This window comes from Physeter macrocephalus, chromosome 7, assembly GCF_002837175.3.
Source record: "Physeter macrocephalus isolate SW-GA chromosome 7, ASM283717v5, whole genome shotgun sequence".
Classification (NCBI taxonomy): Eukaryota; Metazoa; Chordata; class Mammalia; order Artiodactyla; family Physeteridae; genus Physeter; species Physeter macrocephalus.
In genome coordinates this window covers 30,213,203-30,235,131 of record NC_041220.1, presented here as the reverse complement: position 1 = coordinate 30,235,131, position 21,929 = coordinate 30,213,203, and the positions used below count along the sequence as shown (strand labels likewise).

The 21,929-nt window shown below is 40.1% G+C and overlaps 1 protein-coding gene across 2 annotated transcripts in view; it reads left to right on the top strand.

The window, feature by feature from the left end:
- NR3C2 (nuclear receptor subfamily 3 group C member 2) overlaps positions 1–21,929 on the top strand; it is a 384,333-nt gene that overhangs the window by 251,984 nt on the left and 110,420 nt on the right. For both annotated transcript variants that reach the window (XM_028491751.2, XM_024126638.3), the window contains exon 4: positions 17,020–17,136. In XM_028491751.2, the coding sequence (XP_028347552.1) occupies positions 17,020–17,136 (117 nt within the window). The remainder of the gene's footprint in view (positions 1–17,019; positions 17,137–21,929) is intronic.

The window sequence follows — 21,929 nt, the reverse complement described above, 5'->3', positions numbered from 1 at the left end:
CAGTACGGTGCTCATCTGGGTTTCATTTAGGTTTCGAGCTCTAAGGGTGTTTAGAAACTGGGCTATCCCTGAGATGGCACCTAATGACCCACTGAGCTGTGTTGAGACCTTCAAATCTTAACAAATAGTTTGAGGCCAGGGTGGCTAAACCAGAGTCCCTTCTGTCTGCCCAGGTCTCATTTCTACTTTTGAGATCTTGGGAGATTCACCGGTTGGGCAAGAATGAATGAAATCTGATCATGAAGAACCCAGCACACAGGAGTTTTCAATTCTGCAGGGCTGTGCACATGTCTGCTTCGAGGTCTGGGGTTTAGAGGTACCTTTGGATCAGGCAGAAAGAGGTGGATTAGTTAGTATGTAAGTTTGTCATCCTATGCATATTTCAGTTGAGGCTTGGATTTCTGGGTACGCTTATATTCATGCAGTTTCCTCTTCCACCTGCCAGAGTGGTTAGTGATGTTTCCATGTGAGACTTCCCCATTATATGGCAGCCTAAATATTTTTCAGTGCAGAGATTCTGTTTCTGTTCCGTATTACCCTCTAGGTAGAACTATCTTAAGGATACTTCTAATATGTATGAAGCCATAGAAAGAGCAGGTGCTGTAATAAAAGAGTTCCAAGTACAAATCCCAGCTAAGCTAGTCACATGATTTAACCTCTCTGTGTCTTTATTGACAAAATGGGGATAATTTGACCAATCTCACAGCCCCCCACCCCCGGATAGGATTTTTAAATTAAGGATTAAATTATATGATTGGGAAAGCACCTGTCACATAATAGGAATTCAACAAATGTTAGTTCCCTGCCCATTACCCTGAATAACTTATTAGTTTATCTAGATAACAGATGTTTTTGCATAGTCAAGTACAACTAGGTTAAATTCTTACTATTGAATGTGTAGGATGTAAGTCATGCCTCCTGAAAAAATGTTCCCTGTTCCATGGCGATAACTTGTCGTTTCTTATTACACATCATAATACATGTTTCTCCATGTTAAAAGCTTATAGCACTTGGCTTTTGCCGTACAGTATTTTCTTTGATTATCTTTCACTAAAATATGCAGCAGGCCTAAAATTTAAATCATGATAATTAGAAGTTATATATTTTTTAAAAACTGACACCTTTCACACTGAGAAGAATGTTTATCCTGGAATTTTGTGCTTACCCACATGGGAAGAACTCTTAAAACACCACAGGGAAAAAATAAGTCCAATCTGCCTTCTAAATTAAAATCTTAGAATCCCAAAATCACAACTTCAAAAGATCTGTGTTTAAAGGTGGTGGCAGAGGCACCACTTACTTCTCAAGTGAGTTTCCCACCCCCCCCCCCACTCTGGCATTTTAAAGCCTGTTCATCCAGGCTCACTCATAAAGCTCAGCAGCAGGGGATCATTGTTCATTGGTTTATTATGGGCAGACGGGACTGGTTTTAACTGAACAGAGGCAGTTAATTGTCAAATGTTTTAGCTGGCTCGAGCAATGAGTAACCAGTCCTTTTTGGACACCCTCTCACTCACCAGGCAGCAGTATAAGATGTAGAGAGGGGGGATGGGAACCCGCCCATCAGAATCTGCAGTGCGGGAATTTGCTGGGACCGCCCTAATCTGTTTCCCAGGTTGTTCAAACCAGTTCAAGAGCAGTTAAACAAGGTTATGTAAGTGCCATGTGATGTAGCCCAAAATAGTGACTGCAAACCCAGGCTGCTGTTGCTGGGCAGTTGTCAACTGCTTTAAAAAAAAAAAAAAAAAAAAAATCCTCCAGCAGGACAACAAATGGACCTCTAAACATGAAAAAGAGATTTAAGCAAGAAGTTAATTTTAAAAGGAATTTGATGAAATTGCCTTTCTGAGGCTGAAATTGAATGAGATATTTGAAGAAAGGAAACCACATTGTACGTAAGATCTGGTTATTCTAGAGCATCCATCAGGGATAGTTAAGTGAAAAAGACTCTTAAAAAGTTTAGTTTGCTGCTAACATGCCGAGTTCCCATGTTTTAAGGCACGGCAACAACAAAACCATCGGGTTTGGCTAAAGGCTTTGGGCGTATAACAAATTATTGAGCAATATATCATTCAGAGGGTGATGAATATTCAACTATTTCATGTTTCTGTCCCTTTGAGTTAAATTCTCTGGTAGCTTCAAGGTGTGAAAAAGAAAATTACATTTCACGTAGCACAGTAAGCATGAAAATAAGGTTTTAAAGGAAAATAAGATTCTTTGGTGAAATGTCATTGACGGATTGTTTTTTTAAAAGGGAAACAAAAACAACAACGGAGGAGGGTTTAAAATCTGCCTTAACCGTCATCAAGAGATTTGCACCCTAAGATTTGGATTTCCACAGCGACCACATCCTCTGGGTTCCCTGCCTTTTAAGAAGCTGCAGATCTGGGGAGTCAGGGATCCTGAAGCAAGATTCCAGGGAGGTGGGTGGAGGGGACCATAGGATCCTGGTTGCAGGATTTGCGCTTGGAAGCCCGCTGGGTATCTGTCCCTGTTGTTGAGATCTGGGTCTCAGCACCTGTCTCTGGGGTCCTTTCCCCACCTGGATTCTGAGCAAACCGAGAAATAAAACGAAGTGGTGGGTGGAAGATAAAATATCAACTTTTTTGTTCTTGTTGTTAAATAAGTTGAAGGATATGGTTTAATGGTAAGAGCAAAAAAGGCATGGGGAGGGGCCTATTTCCTGAGCCCCAGAATCAGATACGAGGACAGGCAGTGCTGGATCGGGGCAGGCCCCCACCACTGGACGCTGCATCTGATCCCTGAGGGAGTCCTCCCCCGTGAGGAGGAGAACGGTGCTGAGTCAAGCAAGTCAGATCTTCTTCTCAGACTTACTAGTCAAGGCAGAGTGAGTAAAGGAGATGGAGAGGAGCCTGACGTGTGACATCCATGCAGCTGCCTCCGCCTGGAAGGAGACATCCGGCTGGGGGCGGGGACAGAAGCGGCCCCCTCGGGGATACCCGATCTGAGGCCCCAGGCACGGCTTCTCTGGGGGCATGGGAAGGGATCTGGGGTGCTGGGTAGGGCCAAATGTCAATATTCGGTGTGATGAGAAGTCATTTTTTTCAACACGTGGAATTTGGGGCATTCTGTTTGGTCTAAAATCACTTAAATTTCCTGCCTGGTGAAGTGTCTGCTCATAGGATCAAGTTCAACCACCTCTTTCTCCATGCCTCTTTCTTTGTAGATTCTAAAAGGTATTTGTAGGTGTTCATGATGGTTTGGGGGCTTCTAGAACCTGGTCCTTTCCGTATCTAATCTGACCTGAGAACTTTAGTATTTTACTTGATAAAAGGGGGCGATCTGGATTGTGAGTTATCCTTATCTTAGCTCCCACGTGGAAGAAAAGGAGACAGAGTATTTCCAGACGATGTAGTTAGAGGCACAGGACATTGCCGGGGCCTTGAAAGAGTGTGCGTATCCACAGATAGCGCTGGATATGAGATCAGTGGAGTCAGAGAAGAGCAGGAATAGGACTCCTTTCTGAGGTCAGAAAAAGAGCTGATGGGGAACACGTGCCACAGGTGCTGCCCCAAAGCAGGGCTGAACACCCACGTGGGTCAGCCAGGCAGGGGCCTGCCTGCGGGCTGCACGACCCGTCTGCAGCCTTAGGATGTCTCTGAGGATGGTGTTCGCGATTCAGGACCAACCTACATGTCTGTACATGTGAACAGGGATACAGATACACAGAGCAACCAGTCTTCTGAGTTTTTCCATTTTGTTAAGATATGCCTCAAAATATATTGTCTTTCATCCCAATAATAATCATAAAACACCAAGAGTAAAAACACCAGTGAAAGTAGCGATCCAGTGCTACTGTATCAAATGCCTCTGATCCAAGCTTTGCTTACTTTTCCCGAGATGACAGTAAGTTTTGCTAAGAGCATCTTTGAGCTCTGCCCACCTTCCCGTCTCCCCTCCTCCTGCTCCAGAGGCCCGGTGTCACTTTGAATAAGGTGGGTAAGAGTTTGAACTTGAGAGTTTAAGTAGTGAAGGGACCTAGAAGGCCTTTCATCAGAAGGATGCGCTAATCAGATTTGTGATTCAGAAGGATCACTGTGCAGCCTGTATGGACGATGGGGGCTCAGAGGAGCCCTAGGGGTCCAGTGGGTACCTCCTGGGCCACTGACGGGTACAAAGTGGAGGGCAGCCCCGGGAAGCTCCCTTACATTCCTTTCAACCAGAGCAGCTCTTCTTTTCCTGTTTTAACAAGTTGAGGTCTGTGTGAGAGTTAATTTTTTTTAGAAAGCTTTTGAAGTTTAAGACTCCTTTGATTTAAAAATGGGGAAATAGTAGAGGCAGGTAGTCTCATTACAAGTCCATTGAGATAATGAAGATAATATGCAGTAATGTGTGATAACAGCAGTAACATGTGACAGTAGCAATACTACAGTGGTAACACCTACCATTCATTGGATCCTTACTGGAGGCCAGCGACTGTTCCAGTGCCGTGTGTGGTGTATTAATCTTCAGGGGAACTCATGAGGTAATTCAGGATAGGCACTCAGGATAGGCATCTGGGTAATTCCCACGTAATAAAGGAGAACACTGACGGACAGAAAGGTTGAGTCACTTGTCTGAGGTCATACGAAGAGTAAGCAAGAGTTCAAACTTCCTAATTTAGAAGTTTAACCAAGAGAGCCTGAAATAAGGGGAGAAGGTACTGGTGACCGTGGAGAGGATTCAAGAGAAACTTTGGGGAAGGATCATCAGGATCTTGTGATCAGTTGATTATAGAGGATGTCTGGGGTTGGGGTGTAAATCAGGGAAGACCAGGGGCTTCTACTTGTGACTCCTGGTTGTAGCTTTAAGGACAAGGAATAGAGGAGGCTGCGTGCGTGGTGGGGATGTTAAGCTTGGTTTGAAGTGTCAGGCGTTCAGGTGGGGCGTTCCACAGGTACATGCCCGTGTGGGTCTGAAGCCAGAAGGGAAGAGAGGGCTCAGGAGCCCACGTGGCACTGGCAGCCCCTGCACATCCTCTGGTCACCAGAGTGCGTAGAAGCTGCTTGCTCCTCCTCTGCACCCCTGCCTTCCTGGGCTTCCACCCACCAGACCAGTTGCTCACCGCACATGGAACTGTGTCTCTGCCTTACCCTGTGCTCATCCTTGACTCGGGGTGCCTGTATGCCTGTCCTCTCCATGTTTCAAATCCACAACACTCTTCAAGGCTTACATCAGATGCTTTCTTCCTCCATCAAGCCCTGTGCATCTCCCCATTCAGATATAATCACTTCCGCCTTGAAACTCACAAGAGTCCCATGTGATTGCTCTTAATCATTTAAATTTCCCCAGCCTTTAGAACGTTAAGGTCTTGGAAGGAATGGACCATGTTCTGCCTCTTTATATCTTGCTTTAGACATCTTTGCTGAGTGGAATTAAATCATAGTCTGGGAACTCATTTTATTTTATTTTTTTGAATTTTAATTTTAATTTTAATTTTTTAACATCTTTATTGGAGTATAACTGTTTTACAATGGTGTGTTAGTGGGAACTCATTTTAAATCACAGACATAAAACAAACTTACGGTTACCAAAGGGGAAAGGGGTGGGGGGAGGAATAAATTAGGAGTTTGGGATTAACATATACACACTACTATATATAAAATAGATAACCAACAAGGACCTACTGTGTAGCACAGGGAACTACACCCAATATTTTAATAACCTATAAAGGAAAAGAATCTGAAAAAACATAGATATATATATATGTATGTATAAACGAATTGCTTTGCTTTACACCTGAAACTAACACAACATTGTAAATCGAGTCTACTTCAATAAAATCAGTCAGTTAATCCCAGAACCTCTTTTGCTTCTTTGCAAGGGTCTTTGGTCCTCCATCTGCTTGCCCCTAAGTATCTGCTACCCCTGTCTGGCAGAATGGAATTCAGTCTCCCGGGTTCACCTTTTCTTCTGCCACTGAACATGTGTGCCTACCGACTTTTAAGAGTTTGGATATTAAGGTGTAACAGAAAACAGACAGGGGAGAGGAGGAACAGTAATGCAGCGGAGTTATAACTTGCCAGCATCTTACACTACTCTTACAGTCTTGGACACTGCTCTAGAATTCTTAGCTGAGTTGCAAACAGATCGGAGAGTCCTGACTTTTTGTCCTGTGTTTACCTTAAAGGATATAGTTCACCATTCTCACATCCTTGCCAGCCTTTAGAAAAAGTTAAGGCTTGAAGATGAGATCAGAGCTGAGTAGTATTTGTCGTGTCTCAAGTGGACCCTTTTCATCTAGAAGCCTTCTTAATTCAGTGATCATAGTTGCTCCCACAGGAAAATCTTTACTCACTTATATTTAAGAGTTGACTGTGTTTGTTCTTTGGATTTTCTCATACTTTTTTTTTTTTTTTAAGACCTAACCAAATGAATGATGGATGATAACTATCATTTTTTTTTTTTTTTTTTTAGTATCTCAGGCCAGGCTCTGTGCTTCTTGTTTATATATATTAGTTTGAATCCATTTAGCAACCTACAAAGTAGGCATTACTGTGTCCATTTCATAGATCAGAAAGCTGAGGCTCAGAACCATTAAGCAACTTGGCTGAGAATCTCACAGCTCCCTGTTGACTGAGGTAGGATTGGAGCCCAGGTGTATCTGGTTACAAAATAGTGCCCTTCCTACTGTCTTCTCCCTACCACCTTCCATGTTTCCACCTTTTCCATTCTAGCATTATTGATGCTTTGAGGCAAGATCCATACGTCACCTAATCTGTATTTTCTCATTTGGGACCAGCCCAAGTATAACAAAAAGTTGGTTCTTGATTTCAGAGTAATTGACAATTTTAAAAGATAATTTGTATTGGGTTCAGTAACTTTTTAAAGAATGAAACTAGGGCTTCCCTGGTGGTGCAGTGGTTGGGAGTCCGCCTGCCAATGCAGGGGACGCGGGTTTGTGCCCCGGTCTGGGAGGATCCCACATGCCGCGGAGCAGCTGGGCCCGTGAGCCATGGCCGCTGAGCCTGCGCGTCTGGAGCCTGTGCTCTGCAACGGGAGAGGCCACAACAGTGAGAGGCCCGCGTACTGCAAAAAAAAAAAAAAAAAAAAAAAAAAAGAATGAAACTAACTTTAAACACTGAATTATTTGACAGTTAAAAGCAATATCATAGCTGGAAAAAAATGATACTTTTGATTTGTTTTTTTATTTTTGAACTCAACTTTGGTTGTTTTTGGCTTTGATTTTTTTAAGTCTATAGGCATTTCCCTTTTGATCTGAGTACTTGTGGTTTCCCTGTACATTAATTTTATACATGTACTAACTAATCCTCCTGGTGCCCCATCCAAGTTTACTGTAACCTTGGCAGCTTTCTATTTTCTGGAAAGACTTCCTTTTCTCCAAAAAGCGACCACTACCTCAGGCAGGAGATGCGTTGAACTAGTATACACAGATGGATGAGTGACTAGAGTTCCCTGAGCCCTGCTGGACAGATTTTCATTCTTAAACAAGATGCTTTTACAACTGAATGACTCTGTAATAGTTTTGATTTAAGGCAACCTAACCAACTTACGAGAAGGGTGATTCGGACCTTACAGGGGAAGTATTTAGTACTTTAGGACACCAAGAAGGCACAAACATCCTGCCTGGGATTCTGACCTTGGTTTAAGCTGTTTCTGCCTTTCTGCTGCTTCTTTGCAAATCCTCAGAGCTCTTTTTCTTAATTGGTGTGTGGGTAGAGGCGGCGATCTAAAAGGTATGGTGCTGGAGATGGGGCAGAAATGATTTGTGTGTATGGGTCTTTAGTGAACCAGTTACCTAGGAGCCAGTAGGTCTTGTGTGAACATTCATTACTGCAGGTTTGTGTTTATATACAACATTCTGTATGAACATGTAAGTTCTGAGTTTCATACATGTAGTAGCAGCTCTGTGTCAAGCAGGATGCTGTTTGTACCATATCTCTACTTTCTCAATTAGCTTGTAGACTAATTCTCCATAGTGTTTCTAGTGGAGTGCCTTAGTGCCTACAGATGGATGCTCAGCTGTTTTGTACAAAAGTTTTATTTCAAAGGAATATTTTGGAATCTTTAAGTCATATCCCATTTATTTTAAGCTTTTATTTCTCTCCATGTTGTGGAATTGTGCATTTTTTTCTTTGGAGTATCTGTCACAGTGCTTGCTACCAGCTAACTAGACAGAACTTTCTCTATATTTTGATGAGGAAATACAATCAATTTGAAAATTGTGGGATATTTGCATTTACCCGATAAGGTTTTAAATTATTTAGTTTCTAATTTTTTGTACAGATTCTTGAGTATGTATGCATATTAGTGTACTGACATTGAGAAAGTAGGTTGTGGGTTTGGGGACTTAGGGGTGGAGTGGTCACTGGATTACATTATTAAAATAGCCCATAGATTTTTTTTTTCTTAAAAAAAATTTATTAGGTACTGGTAGCGTCTCAATAATGTTTTGAAAAAATTAGCTCTGTATGGAAAGAGGCCTCAACTTCATCCATTAAAATTAATTTGTCCCTAAAAAAGCAATAATGTAAATATTTTAATACTTCTGAGAGGAAGTAATATGGAGGCTGAATTTTGTGTTCTCATTTCCCCTTCATGGAGGTAGTCTTCAGTGAGGTTCCCCATATATTTCCAGCTCTTTGTCTTCTGGGCACAAGGTAAGATGACAATTCTATCCTCCCTTGCAGTTGGGTGTGGGTCACTGGACTATGTCTGAACAATGAAGAATGAGTTGCCCACTCTGGGCTGGAGCAGTAGATTTCCTAAGTCAGATTCTATAGCTGCTCTGCCACGAGACTCACAATACTCACTATGGTGGCTGCCCCATCAGCCTGAGGCCCAGGGTGAGAACACATGGAACGGAATTCCCAGACTCTCTGCCGTTGCCTCATTAATATGTACCAAAACCCAACTTTTAGCTTTGTTGATTTTTTTCTGTTGCTTTTTTCTTTTTCATTTCATTTCATTCATTGTTATTTCACTCCTTCCATTTGCTTTGGGTTTAGTTTTTATTTTTTCTAGCTTCTTAAGGTAGAATCTTTGATCATCAATTTTAAACCCTTCTTCTTTTCTAATTGAAGTATATAAAGCTAAAAATTCTATAAGTACTGCTTTAGCTGTATCCAACAAATTTTGATATGTTGAGTTTTCATTATCATTCAGTTTGAAACCTTCAGTAATTTCCCTTGTTGATTTCTTCATTGACCCATAAATATTTTTTTTTTTTTTTTTTTTTTTTTTGTGGTATGCGGGCCTCTCTCTGTTGTGGCCTCTCCCGTTGCGGAGCACAGGCTCCGGACGCGCAGGCCCAGCGGCCATGGCTCACGGGCCCAGCTGCTCCGCGGCATGTGGGATCCTCCCAGACCGGGGCGCGAACCCGGTTTCCCTGCATCGGCAGGCGGACGCGCAACCACTGCGCCACCAGGGAAGCCCCGACCCATAAAATTTTTGAAGTATGTTGCTTAATTTTCAAATATGGGGCTTTTTTATATATCATTTTGTTATTAATTTCTCATTTAGTTCCTTTGTGGTCAGAAAACATATTGTACATTATTTCAATCCTTTTATTTAGAATTTTAGATTTGTATTATAGCTCAGGATACAGTCTGTGTCAGTGAACATTTCATGTGCCCCTGAAAAGAACATGTGTATTGTGCAGTTGTGTGACCTAAATGTTAAATAGGTCAAGGTTTTTGCTAATATTGTTCAAATCTTCTGTATCCTCACTAATTTTCTAGATAGTGATTGTTCTATCAGTAGCTGAGAGAGGGGTTTTTTAATCTCTAACTATGATGTTGGATATGCATTTTTTCCCCTTAGTTCTGACTAATTTTTAGTTGATGAATTTTGAAGCTCTACTATTAGGTGCATTGATATTTAGGGCTGTTATATCCTAATTTAATAATTATGAAGTGATAGTCTTTATCTTTTGTGATACTTTTTCTCTTGAAGTCTACTTTATCTGACTTTAAGGTAGTCACATCATCTTTCATATGCTTACATTTTTTTATTGCATATATTTTTCCATCTTTTAACCTCCACCCTGTCTGTGCCTTTATATTTAAATGCATCATAACACACACTTGGGTCTTGCCTATTTGAAATCCAGTCTGCCATCTTTGAGTTTTAACTGGAGTGTTTAGACCATTTATATTTAGTGTACTTGAATTTTGCTGTACTTGAATTTACATCTCTTATCTTGATGTTTGTTTTCTTTTTGTTTCCTCTTTTATTTGTTCCCCCATTTTTCCTTTTCTGTCCTTTCTGGGTTGAATATTTTTTTAGTATGCCATTTTATATCTTTATTGTCCCTTGAGCTACACTTAGTGTTATTATTCTAGTGGTTGCTTCATTGTAGTATTTCTCAAACATTATTGTGCAACAGAATCACCTGAAGGGTTATGTAAAACACAGATTTCTAGGCCCTGCTCCAAAGTTTCTGAGTTAGTAGGTCTGGAATTAGGCCTATGGATTTAAATTTCTGTTAACTTCTTAGGTGATGCTGTTGCTGCTTGGCAAGGGACCATACTTTGAGAACCATTGCTTGAGGGATTACAGAATGTACTCTTAACTTACCATAGTCTACCCTGAATAATTTATACCATTTCAAGTGTAATGTAAGACATTTATAGCAGTAAAATTCCATTTATATCTCTTTCTATCCTTTGTGCTATGTTTTTAGGTACTTTACTTACACACATTTTATTTTTTTATAAATCCCATAACACGGGGCTTCCCTGGTGGCGCAGTGGTTGAGAGTCCGCCTGCCAATGCAGGGGGCACAGGTTCGTGCCCCGGTCCAGGAAGATCCCACATGCCGCAGAGCGCTAGGCCCATGAACCATGGCCGCTGAGCCTGCGCGTCCAGAGCCTGTGCTCTGCAGCGGGAGAGGCCACAGCAGTGAGAGGACTGCGTACCGCCAAAAAAAAAAAAAAAAAATCCCATAATACGTTTTTTAATTTTGCTTTAAATAGTAGTTTGACTTTTGAAGAATTTAAGAAAAGAAAGAAAATTTCTTTAAAATTTTACTCTCGGGGCTTCCCTGGTGGCGCAGTGGTTGTGCGTCTGCCTGCCGATGCAGGGGAACCGGGTTCGCGCCCCGGTCTGGGAGGATCCCACATGCCGCGGAGCGGCTGGGCCCGTGAGCCATGGCCGCTGAGCCTGCGCGTCCGGAGCCTGTGCTCCGCAACGGGAGAGGCCGCAGCAGAGGGAGGCCCACATACCACAAAAAAAAAAAAATAATAAAATAAAATTTTACTCTCTATTCATCATTTCTAGTTCTTTTCTTTCATGTACATCCATATTTCTCTCTGGTATCATTTCCCTTCAGCATAAAGGACTTCCTTTTTTATTTCTTATAATGTGATTCTACTAGCAACAAATCCTTTTAGCTTTAGTTTATCCAAAAATGTCTTTATTTTACCTTCATTTTGAGAAATGTTTCCATTGGTTATTCTGAGTTTAAAGATATTATATGTTGTCTTCTGGCCTCACTTATTACTCTTATCCTTGTTCCCCTTAATGCGATGTAATTTTGTCATTGTTGTTCTGGATGCTTTTAAGAATTTTTATAGGCCCACATACCACAAAAAAAAAAAAATAATAAAATAAAATTTTACTCTCTATTCATCATTTCTAGTTCTTTTCTTTCATGTACATCCATATTTCTCTCTGGTATCATTTCCCTTCAGCATAAAGGACTTCCTTTTTTATTTCTTATAATGTGATTCTACTAGCAACAAATCCTTTTAGCTTTAGTTTATCCAAAAATGTCTTTATTTTACCTTCATTTTGAGAAATGTTTCCATTGGTTAGTCTGAGTTTAAAGATATTATATGTTGTCTTCTGGCCTCACTTATTACTCTTATCCTTGTTCCCCTTAATGCGATGTAATTTTGTCATTGTTGTTCTGGATGCTTTTAAGAATTTTTATATTTTTTTTCCAGCAATTTAACTATGTTGTGCCATAGTGATTTTCTTTGTATTTATCTCTTGGGGCATTTGCTAAGCTTTCTAAATTTGTAGGATGTTGTTTTAGTCAAATTTGGAAATTTTTATATATATTTTTCTGACCTATTATCTCTCTCCTTCTGGGACTCCAGCTACACATACGTTAAGTTACTTAATGTTGTCCCATAGGCCCCTGATGCCTTTTCCTTTTATCTTTTAATGTTTTCTCTTTGTGCTTTAGTTTTTATATCTCTGTTTCTTTAATTTCACTGATTTTTTTGTTAGTGTCCAATATATTGTTAATTTCAACCAAAAATATCTTAGATATTATTTTGTAGTTCTTTGATTTCCATTTGTGTTTGTTTTTTATCGTTTCCAAATCTCTTCTGAGAGTCTCCATTTCTTTAACCCTTTTATTCATATTTTCTTGTATAGTCTAACATATCTATTTAAAAATCTTTATCTGGTAATTTCAACCTCTGGGTCATTTGTGAGTCTGTTGCTAGTGACTTTTTCTGTTGACTCTGGTTTGCATTTTTCTAGTAATTATTATTGTATTCTAGACATCCTGGAGACTCCAGATTCTGTTATATTTTTCTGAAGAATATTGAGTTTTGTTCTACAGTCAATTAAATTACTGACAAATCACTTTGAACTTATGGGGCCTTTGCTGTATGCTTTTTTAGGGTAGGTCTGTTTTGGTTGTGCCTTTAACCCTAGGGTGAATGCCTTAATCCTGGGATACAGTATTTGCTCCAAAGGCAGGGACCTTCTACAATTTCAGTGGAAAGCCTGAGGTATTGATTGAGTCCTTCTGATTTAGTGGGATTCAAACTCTGTCTCCCGGTGATTAGTAATAGCTGAAATACCTGCTCAGCCTCTTTCAAGCCTTAAATTGTTTCACCCCTGGAGTCTCACGCTTTGGAGTCTCAAGCTCAGTTCACAGGTCAGCCAAAAATTTGATGGGAGTTAATATGTCCACCCCTCCTTTCCAGAATATCTATCCTTCTTCAATTTTTAGCTGTTCTAAAAGTCCCACAGTCTGTTCTCTGTCTTCTCAGGCCAGTAGGACTGAAGATGTTGCAGGGTTTTCATCCAGCCTCCACTGAAGAGTGTAAGAGTCTAAGGCCCTCAGGAAAAAAAGCCATTCAAACATGAATCATGTCTAGGGTGGTTCTCTTTTTTCAAGAGTCAGTTTTCCTCCAGCCTCTCCTTTCTTTTGGTTGCTCCCCAGTGCCTTCAAATATTTTTCCCCCCTTTTGTGGACAGTTTATAATTGTTTATTGTAGGAGGCTTATCTGATTCAAGCTATTCTGCCAGTACTAGAACTGGTATTCTTCCCCAAATGGACATATAAGTGGAATGAGAAATAAATCTTTGTTTCCTTTACCACCGACATTTTTTTTTTATCCACAGGATTATTCCGGTGGCTATATGTTCTGACTAATATATAACTATTAACTTGTAAAGAGGCCACCTCTGAGAACTTCCAAGTAGATTGTTAGTAGTGTTTCCTACTTCCATTCTACCTACCTAGGACATGACCTTCAGATTAATGTTTCTAAAATACAGCTCTGGACTTCACATCCTGTAAGCAAGAGTCTCATCACCAGCTTGTCATTCAGAGCCTCCACTGTCTGGTGCCCAGCATTCTGGTTGTCTGCCCTATTAACATAGTTATTAACGTTATAGTAGAAAATTACTTACCCTCAAAAGCCTGGGGTATGACTTCTTCTGAATTAGCTATTTTTACACTAGGAGAGCACAGTATTTAAAAAAGGACATGATCAAAAGTTTTTAAAGTCTTCTAAATGCATTCTCTTGTTTTCATTGTGGTTTTTTGGTTGTTTGTTTGTTTTTCAATATAGATTAAGGGATGGGACACACATTACCTGTTTGTGTAGGTGCAGTTCAAGTCTTTCATGTTTACACAATTAAACATATAAGTGACAGATAATTGTCTGAAAACTAGTAACACATGCCCACAGCTGTCCCTTAAACTCTCCATCCTGCTTGTGGAAGATGAATCGGTGGCTGCAACCACACTGGCTGATAGAAACCAGGTATACTATTTCATATATTGTACCTAGAAGGAAATTTTTTGCAGCTGTCATAGTAACTTGAATTTTTAAAAGGTGCTCACTAAAGAGAAATCCTCATAAAACAATCCCAGCTTTTAGAAGTCTGTTTTTGAACACCCAGAAAAGAAAGTTTTCTAGTGTGTGCATTAGACAGTGACCATTTCTTGTGCATTCTTGTCTGCCTACAACTAAGAGGCTGTCACATTTTATTGTAGATTAGCGGAAATGGAAAGAACCATAGAGCAGCCCAACCCCTGATGCAAATGTTTCGTGGCCTTGCACACATAGTAGGTTGCCAATAAATAATTGTTGAATTGAAACCAGTTAAAGTTACACTTAGTTATTTCTTTCGACGTTAAATTTTATTCAATTCAGTGTGAATTATAGATGAAATCTTTGGTTTTGTATTTAATTTCACACCATGATAGAAGACACATAATGCTGGTTGCCAGTGCAAATACTGGGTGATAGAGTATGCCTCATTCAAAGAATTGTTCCTTTCCTTGTTGTTTCCAAAGAGCAGTTTCAGCATCCTGTTGGACCACCAGTAAATTCTATTACAAATTGATGTTTACACAAGCCTCTGGCCTTAAGACCCAGCGACATTGTCAGACTTACTGAATTCTGCTTCCAATTCCACCCTTTGGGGAAGTTACTTTACCAGTTATAACATGAGTTTCTTCTTGTGAAGAATAGCAATAATAATCGCCTTACCTGTGTCATAGGGTTGTTGTAAGGCTTAAATAAAATAGTGCTATAATAGGGCCTTGAAGTTTTATTTTTAAAGTGGTAACTTCTTAAGATATTGTGCAGCAACATGAAATGTTATATTAATCGGTTATCGTCTTTACCGTGGGTATCGATTGCCTTTGTGTAATTACCTACACCTACTTATATTCACTAAGAGCCTTCCATATTTTAAGAAGTCATTAGATTATTATAATGGTGGAGTTTCATTTCTTCACTTTGATAGATTTCCCTATTCTATTACTGTTGTTTTATTGTGATCATCATTACTAATATTTACCATAATGTTACTGAGAATGAGCTATAGATTAAATTTTTTTAATACCATTGGGCAGTACACATTATTTTTATTGAATATTTGCTGTAATTCTCAACGAAGGGAGTGTAATGCGGCTTAAAATAATGACCACAAGCTGATTACGTCTCCAGCACAGACCTCTCCTGAACTCCAGACCGGTGTGTCCAACCAACCCGCAGGCACTTCCATTTAGATACACCTCCAGTGTCTCAAAGTTAGCATGTCCGATACTGAGCCAGGACACCTCAAGTGTCTCAAAGTTAGCATGTCCGATACTGAGCCAGGGTAATTCCCCGTAAAGCCATATGCTCCTACTGTCTTCCTCAGTTTAATTTACGGCAGTTCCATTTTTCTAATTGTTCCACCCAAGAATCTTAATGCCTCTTTAGCTCCCCTTTTTCTCAGATCTGTCAGCAAATTCTAGCAGCGCCACCTTCAGAATGCCTCTAGAACCTGACCACTTTTCATGCCCAACCCACCACCATCTTCCCCTGGATTATAGGGACAGCCTGCTACCCCAGACCCCTGCTTCTGTCCTCAGTCCACTGCAGTCAGTGTTCTATACAGCGGCCAGAGCCATCCTGTGACACTTAAATCACATCAAGTGGCTTTTCAGCTAAAAGTCCTCTAGGCCCATGGTTTCCCATCTACTCAAAGTCTTGAACATGATCTGTAAGGCCTTACATGATCTGAGTCACGTTGGCTCTTTTTCCTCATCTCCTCTTACTGTTCACTCATTCTTTCCATCTTTCATCCTTGGCTGTTCCTTAAACATGCCAGGTTTCCTCCCCACCACGCCCTCCCTCATTTGCTTTTCCCTCTGCTCCTACTCTGTTTTCTCCCCAAGATGTCCACATAGTTAGCGCCTTCCTTTTCTTCAGAGCTTTATTTTAAAGTCGCCTTCCAGCGAGGCTTCCCCTGCATTCTTTCTAAAATGTCAACACCCTCCTCACCTCTACCATGTCCGGTGCCCTTCCCTTCATTTTTCTCCCGAGCATCTATTACTGTCCAGCACTTGTACGTTTTACCTACTTAACCTTGTCTGTTGACTGTCTCCCCCTCATGGTAGGGTCACGAGAACAGGAAATTTTGTCTGTCTTATTCATTGCTGTTTCCGCAGTGTGTCTAATACTGCCTGATCCCTAGTGGAGGTTCAGTAAATATTTTATATTTATTGGAATACATTAATGAATAATAGAGCTAGGGTACAGTTTTGCATTTTGCCAGTAGATGCCACTCTCCAAGCATATTCCGCATCTGAGTTATTTTGGTGCCAGTTTGGCTGGCAAAATGAAATCATTCTACGTTTCTAGTTGTATAATTTGCAAGTCTTCCAGTCGAAATGACATGTGTAAATGTGGGTAGGCAGAGGAGCTTAAACAGCTACAGCAGTTGGGAGTTTGGGGTGAGCAGATGTAAACTATTGTATATAGGTTGGATAAACAACAAGGTGCTACTCTACAGCACAGGAAACTATATTTAATATCCTGGGATAAACCATAATGGAAAAGAATATGAAAAGGAGTGTATATGTATGTATAACTGAATCACTTTGCTGTACAACTGAAATGAACACAACATTGCAAATCCACTATACTTCAATAAAATAAATTTTTTAAAAAACCCTGCAGCGGGGCCTTTGTTTAGATTGGTGCTGGGTGATGGCTGAATGAAATGTGCACCATCTCCTGAAAGGGTGCATGCCAAGAAATTCAAACAGTGAGGAGTGCAGCTCTACTTCTATGGGAACCTATTGGAAATAAACATTAAGCTTATCATCCGTAACCTAAAGTCTCAGCTGTGTTAAACTGACCATTTCTGTACCTATATTATTCGTAAATCATGTTTCCCTTCTACTTTTTTGAAGAAGAGATTTTAAGGCAGGAAAGAGGATGTTTCATTACCTGATTGTACATATTAGTACTTTATATTAATATAATAGTCTTTGTTGTAACAACTGTTCTTTATTATTTTATTCAGGGCAACACAACTATTTATGTGCTGGAAGAAATGATTGCATAATTGATAAGATTCGACGGAAGAACTGTCCTGCCTGCAGACTTCAGAAGTGTCTTCAAGCTGGAATGAATTTAGGAGGTAAGTTTTGTGGTTTTAGTTCAGTAAGAGTTGTTAAGATGGATATAACACCACTAGGCTCTGTACTCCCAAAATTGAAGGTGAAGCTAACATGAAGCAAAGATTTCTAAAAATCTAGTAAGTTCTACATTTATGCTAACACATTTCTGGAGAAAAATATTTCTTAGAAGGAGTTGAAAACAGGTCTGCTATGTGGCTGTGGTCCTAGTGAAGTTTTCAACTCTTGAGTTTGCTAAGGTTTCAAGAACTGGCTGCATAACCAAAACAAAAATGAATGATATTTTATATAAAACCATAGCTAACAGTGTTTATTACTGTGTCTGTTTAGAAATAAGACCTATAAGTGATAACATTAACCAGATAGGAATATTTTCCTGACTCTAGGAGTAAATGTAATAAAAGAAGACCTATATGTAAAAAAAAAAAAAAAAGCAAAAAAACCAAAAAAACAAAACTTTAAAAATGTTACAGGAGCTCACCAAAAGAGTGGGGCAGGTAAAGACTTGAACCAAACACAAAAGTATACAACATCCCTGGTGGGAAGATTCAACGTCTTGAAGTTTTCTCTAAGTTATTTTATGAATATAACACAAGCTCAACAGAAACACCACTTGGTGATTCTAAGTTCCTAAAGAACAGCCAGCAAAATTCTGGAAAAGATAAATAATGAGGACAACTAGCTCTGCCACACAGTAAAGCATATGACACAGCTACAGTAATTAAAATGGTCTGTGTATTTGTTTATTGATTGTCAGATCAACAGAAAGTCAAGAAATAGATTCAAATAATATGAGAATTTTGTATATAATAAAGTTGGCATTTCAAATCAGTGGGGAAGGGATAAGTTATTCAATAGAAATTATTGTTACAACTGTGAAGCCATCTGGAAGACAAGAAAGTTGAATCCAAACCCTTATGATCCTCCAAAATAAATTCTGCTCTTTCAGTGATCTAAACTTCAAAATATAACACAGAAGTACTAAAGGAAAACATGGATTTTTTTTTTTGTATTCTGCAAGTGGAGTATTTCATACTTTTTGAGTATTAAATAAAGCCAGAAGCTATAAGAGAAAAGAATGGAGGAAGTCAATACTACTTACAAATCAAATATTACTGCAAAGGCAAATAATAAAAAACTGGGGGAAAATACTTGCAGCTTATAGACAAAGGGTTTATTTCTCCCAAAAAGTGCTTCTCTAATTCCATAAGGAAAAGAAACCAACTCATTAGACAAATGAGAATGAAAAGAATAGGAATGTGAACAAAATGTTCATGGGGAAAAGAATAATAAAAGAAATACAGTTGGTTCTTGAAACACATGAAAAGAGTCTCAATCTAATCCTGATAAGAGAAATGCACATTTAAAATATGAGATATAATTTCTTGCAAATGGCAAAGATAAAACATTTTTATGATATACTGTTTGATGAGTATAGAAATAAAAGTGAAACCCAGTGTTGATCTCCTGTATTTTAGGTGGAAGTAGAAATTGATATAATCTCTATGGAGAGCAGTTCAGCTATTTCAATAAAATGTTAAAAGGCACAAGGCCTTTGACTCACCAATTCCACTTTTAGGAATTTATCCTAAGTATATTCTGGCAATGTAAGAAATGATATATGCATAAGATGTTCATTGTAGCCTTGTTAAATATCGGACACACATTAAATATTTATCTGTTCAGAACTGATGAAATAAATTATAGAATACTCTTCAGACGCTAATAGGAATAAAGGAAGCTCTATACAGACTGATTTCCAAAATATTGTTTAGTGAAAAAAACCAGGTTGCAAAATAGTATGTTTCATATACTACAAGTTGTATATCTGCTTTCATAAAAGAATATATATCGTATAGAGCATTTCTGGAACGATATGCAAGAAACTAGTCACGGTGGTGGTCTCGGTAGAAAGGACTGGGTAGCTGGGAGACAAGGATAGGAAGGAAAATTAATTGTCACTGTATATTCTTCTGCGCCTTTGAACTTCATATTGGATTAATGCGTGCATTGTGTACGCAAGTTACCTATTGAAAAGAAATAAAGTAATTCGAAAAAGAAACACAAAGAGATTTCACTCTTTGCTTCGATGAAAGCACCAACTGGCTGACTAGTCGGGACTAGGGAGGAACATGGCTGCATGCAGAGCAGAATATATATCGTATAGAGCATTTCTGGAACGATATGCAAGAAACTAGTCACGGTGGTGGTCTCGGTAGAAAGGACTGGGTAGCTGGGAGACAAGGATAGGAAGGAAAATTAATTGTCACTGTATATTCTTCTGCGCCTTTGAACTTCATATTGGATTAATGCGTGCATTGTGTACGCAAGTTACCTATTGAAAAGAAATAAAGTAATTCGAAAAAGAAACACAAAGATTTCACTCTTTGCTTCGATGAAAGCACCAACTGGCTGACTAGTTGGGACTAGGGAGGAACATGGCTGCATGCAGAACAGAGCAGCTCTTGGGAATCAAGAGGAGGATGAGCTGTGGCCACATGGAACTGCTCCTATGAGAGCATCCTGGGTGCCTGGAACTCAGCCAGAGCAGCCCATGCTGGTCCAGAGGGTGGGCTCTAGAGCCACACTGCCTGGGTGAGAACCCTTGTTCTGCCACTTCCTGAACTTGTAACCTCAGAGGCAGGTTACCACCTTTCCATGCCCCTGTTTCCTTCAACTTGTGCCTACCTCCTAGGCTGTGGAGAAGAGTAAATGCGTCAGGGTACAGTGAAGAAAAGTCAGTACCTGTCTCAGTACACGTTGGTGGTGTGGTGGGTGGTGGAAGCTCTCACTGCAGATTCCATAGCACTTTCACACATGATCTGAGGGACATGATTTTCCCACATGTTGGTGATGGTGAACCTCAGTTGCCCAGAAAAGTTAAGCTGCTTGCCCCAAAATGCCACAGCCAGTGAGACGCTGAAGCTAGATCTTGGATCTCTGGACCCCGGGTCTGGAGTTTCTGATGTACCACACTGCTTCCTTGTTCTAACGTCCAAATCAGCGCAGATGTGGCACAAAAGAGCACCTTCTGAAGTATGTGAGCGAGGATAGGGCGAGATGAATAATTTAAAATCTAAATGGCACAATGGTACAGCCGTTGGTCATAAAATGAACTCTGAATCAGTTTTGTAAAATCTACCATCTGAATTTAAACACACACATGGCTGAGGTATATTTTAAAGTATCTCTGTGCAATTTTTGTATAGCTTTACAAATCTCATATATTTACATATACTATGTAAATATTACTATAAGTACTGTATGATCACACTTTATAAAATATCATTACTATCGGTTACTATAAAATACTAATGAAATAGCCATACTTATAGTTCCCACCTCATAGGCTTGTGTTAAGGATTAACTGAGTCCATACATAACCTTCAGAACAGAGTTTCTCAACCTCTGCACTGTTGACATTTGGGACCAGATAGGTCTTTGCTGTGGGACCATCCTGTGTGTTGTCGGATGTTTATCAGCATCCCTTGTCTCTACCTATTAGATGCCAGTAGCTGTCCCTTGTCCCCCAGTGTGACAACCAAAAATGTTTCTAGGCTTCCCTGGTGGCACAGTGGTTAAGAGTCCGCCTGCCAGTGCAGGGGACATGGGTTCGAGCCCTGGGCCGGGAAGATCCCACACGCCGCGGAGCAGCTAAGCCCATGCACCACAATACTGAGCCTGTGCTCTAGAGCCCATAAGCCACAACTACTGAGCCCGCGTGCCACAACTACTGAAGTCCACACACCTAGAGCCTATGCTCCGCATCAAGAGAACCCACCACAATGAGACGCCCACACACCACGCCAAAGAGTAGCCCCTGCCCACCACAACTAGAGAAAGCCCACGCAGCAATGAAGACCCAACACAGCCAAAAATAAATAAATTTTAAAAAAAATGTTTCTAAACTTTGCTAAGTATGCCCTGGGTGGCATTGAGACCCACTGGTTTAGCAATAAGAGTAAATAATTGTAAGCGCTATTTAACTGTGAGATATTTTCTGCTGGAATATACATTCCATCAGGGGAGGAATTTTGGTCTCTTTTGTTCGTTGGTTTATCTCCAGTGACTAGAACAGTGCCTGGCACAAAGTAGGTGTTCAATAGTTGTTTGTTGAGTGAATGCATGATTAATTGGCATTTTTAAGGGTTCTGTGTTCTGAGAATTCAGCTAAGCCCTCTATATATGTGTCATGTCTTTTAAACATGACATAACACCATGTGATACATACTGTTAACCTGTCCATTTTAAATGTGAGTTCATGGAGGCCCAGAGAGGTTAAAGAACTGGCCCAAGGCCACAGCGCCAGGGAGTGGCAGAGCCAGAACTGAGATCTCTGTTCCTGGCACCAAAACACACACCCAGCATCACTCTTCTGTATGAAACAGGTCCACTGTTTATAGATTGACATTTTAAAAATAGCCCAGATGATCTATTAATGGCAGCTGTGGCACCAGGTTTCTTACTTGTGTCTGTGATAGTCTGTAAGTGAGACCTGGCACAGTAGTACGTGATACAGAATCCACATACTCTGTTGCTGGTTTCTGGGTATGCAGGATAGGTTTTATGGATTTCGGTAAAACATTTTACTAGAGAAAAAGCTTACCTTGAATCTTGAGGTCATTGAAAGTTGTGTCAAAAATGGGCAGGTAGGCACACCGGTCAGAATGGCCATCATCAAAAAATCTACAAACAATAAATGCTGGAGAGGGTGTGGAGAAAAGGGAACCCTCTTGCACTGTTGGTGGGAATGTAAATTGATACAGCCACTATGGAGAACAGTATGGAGGTTCCT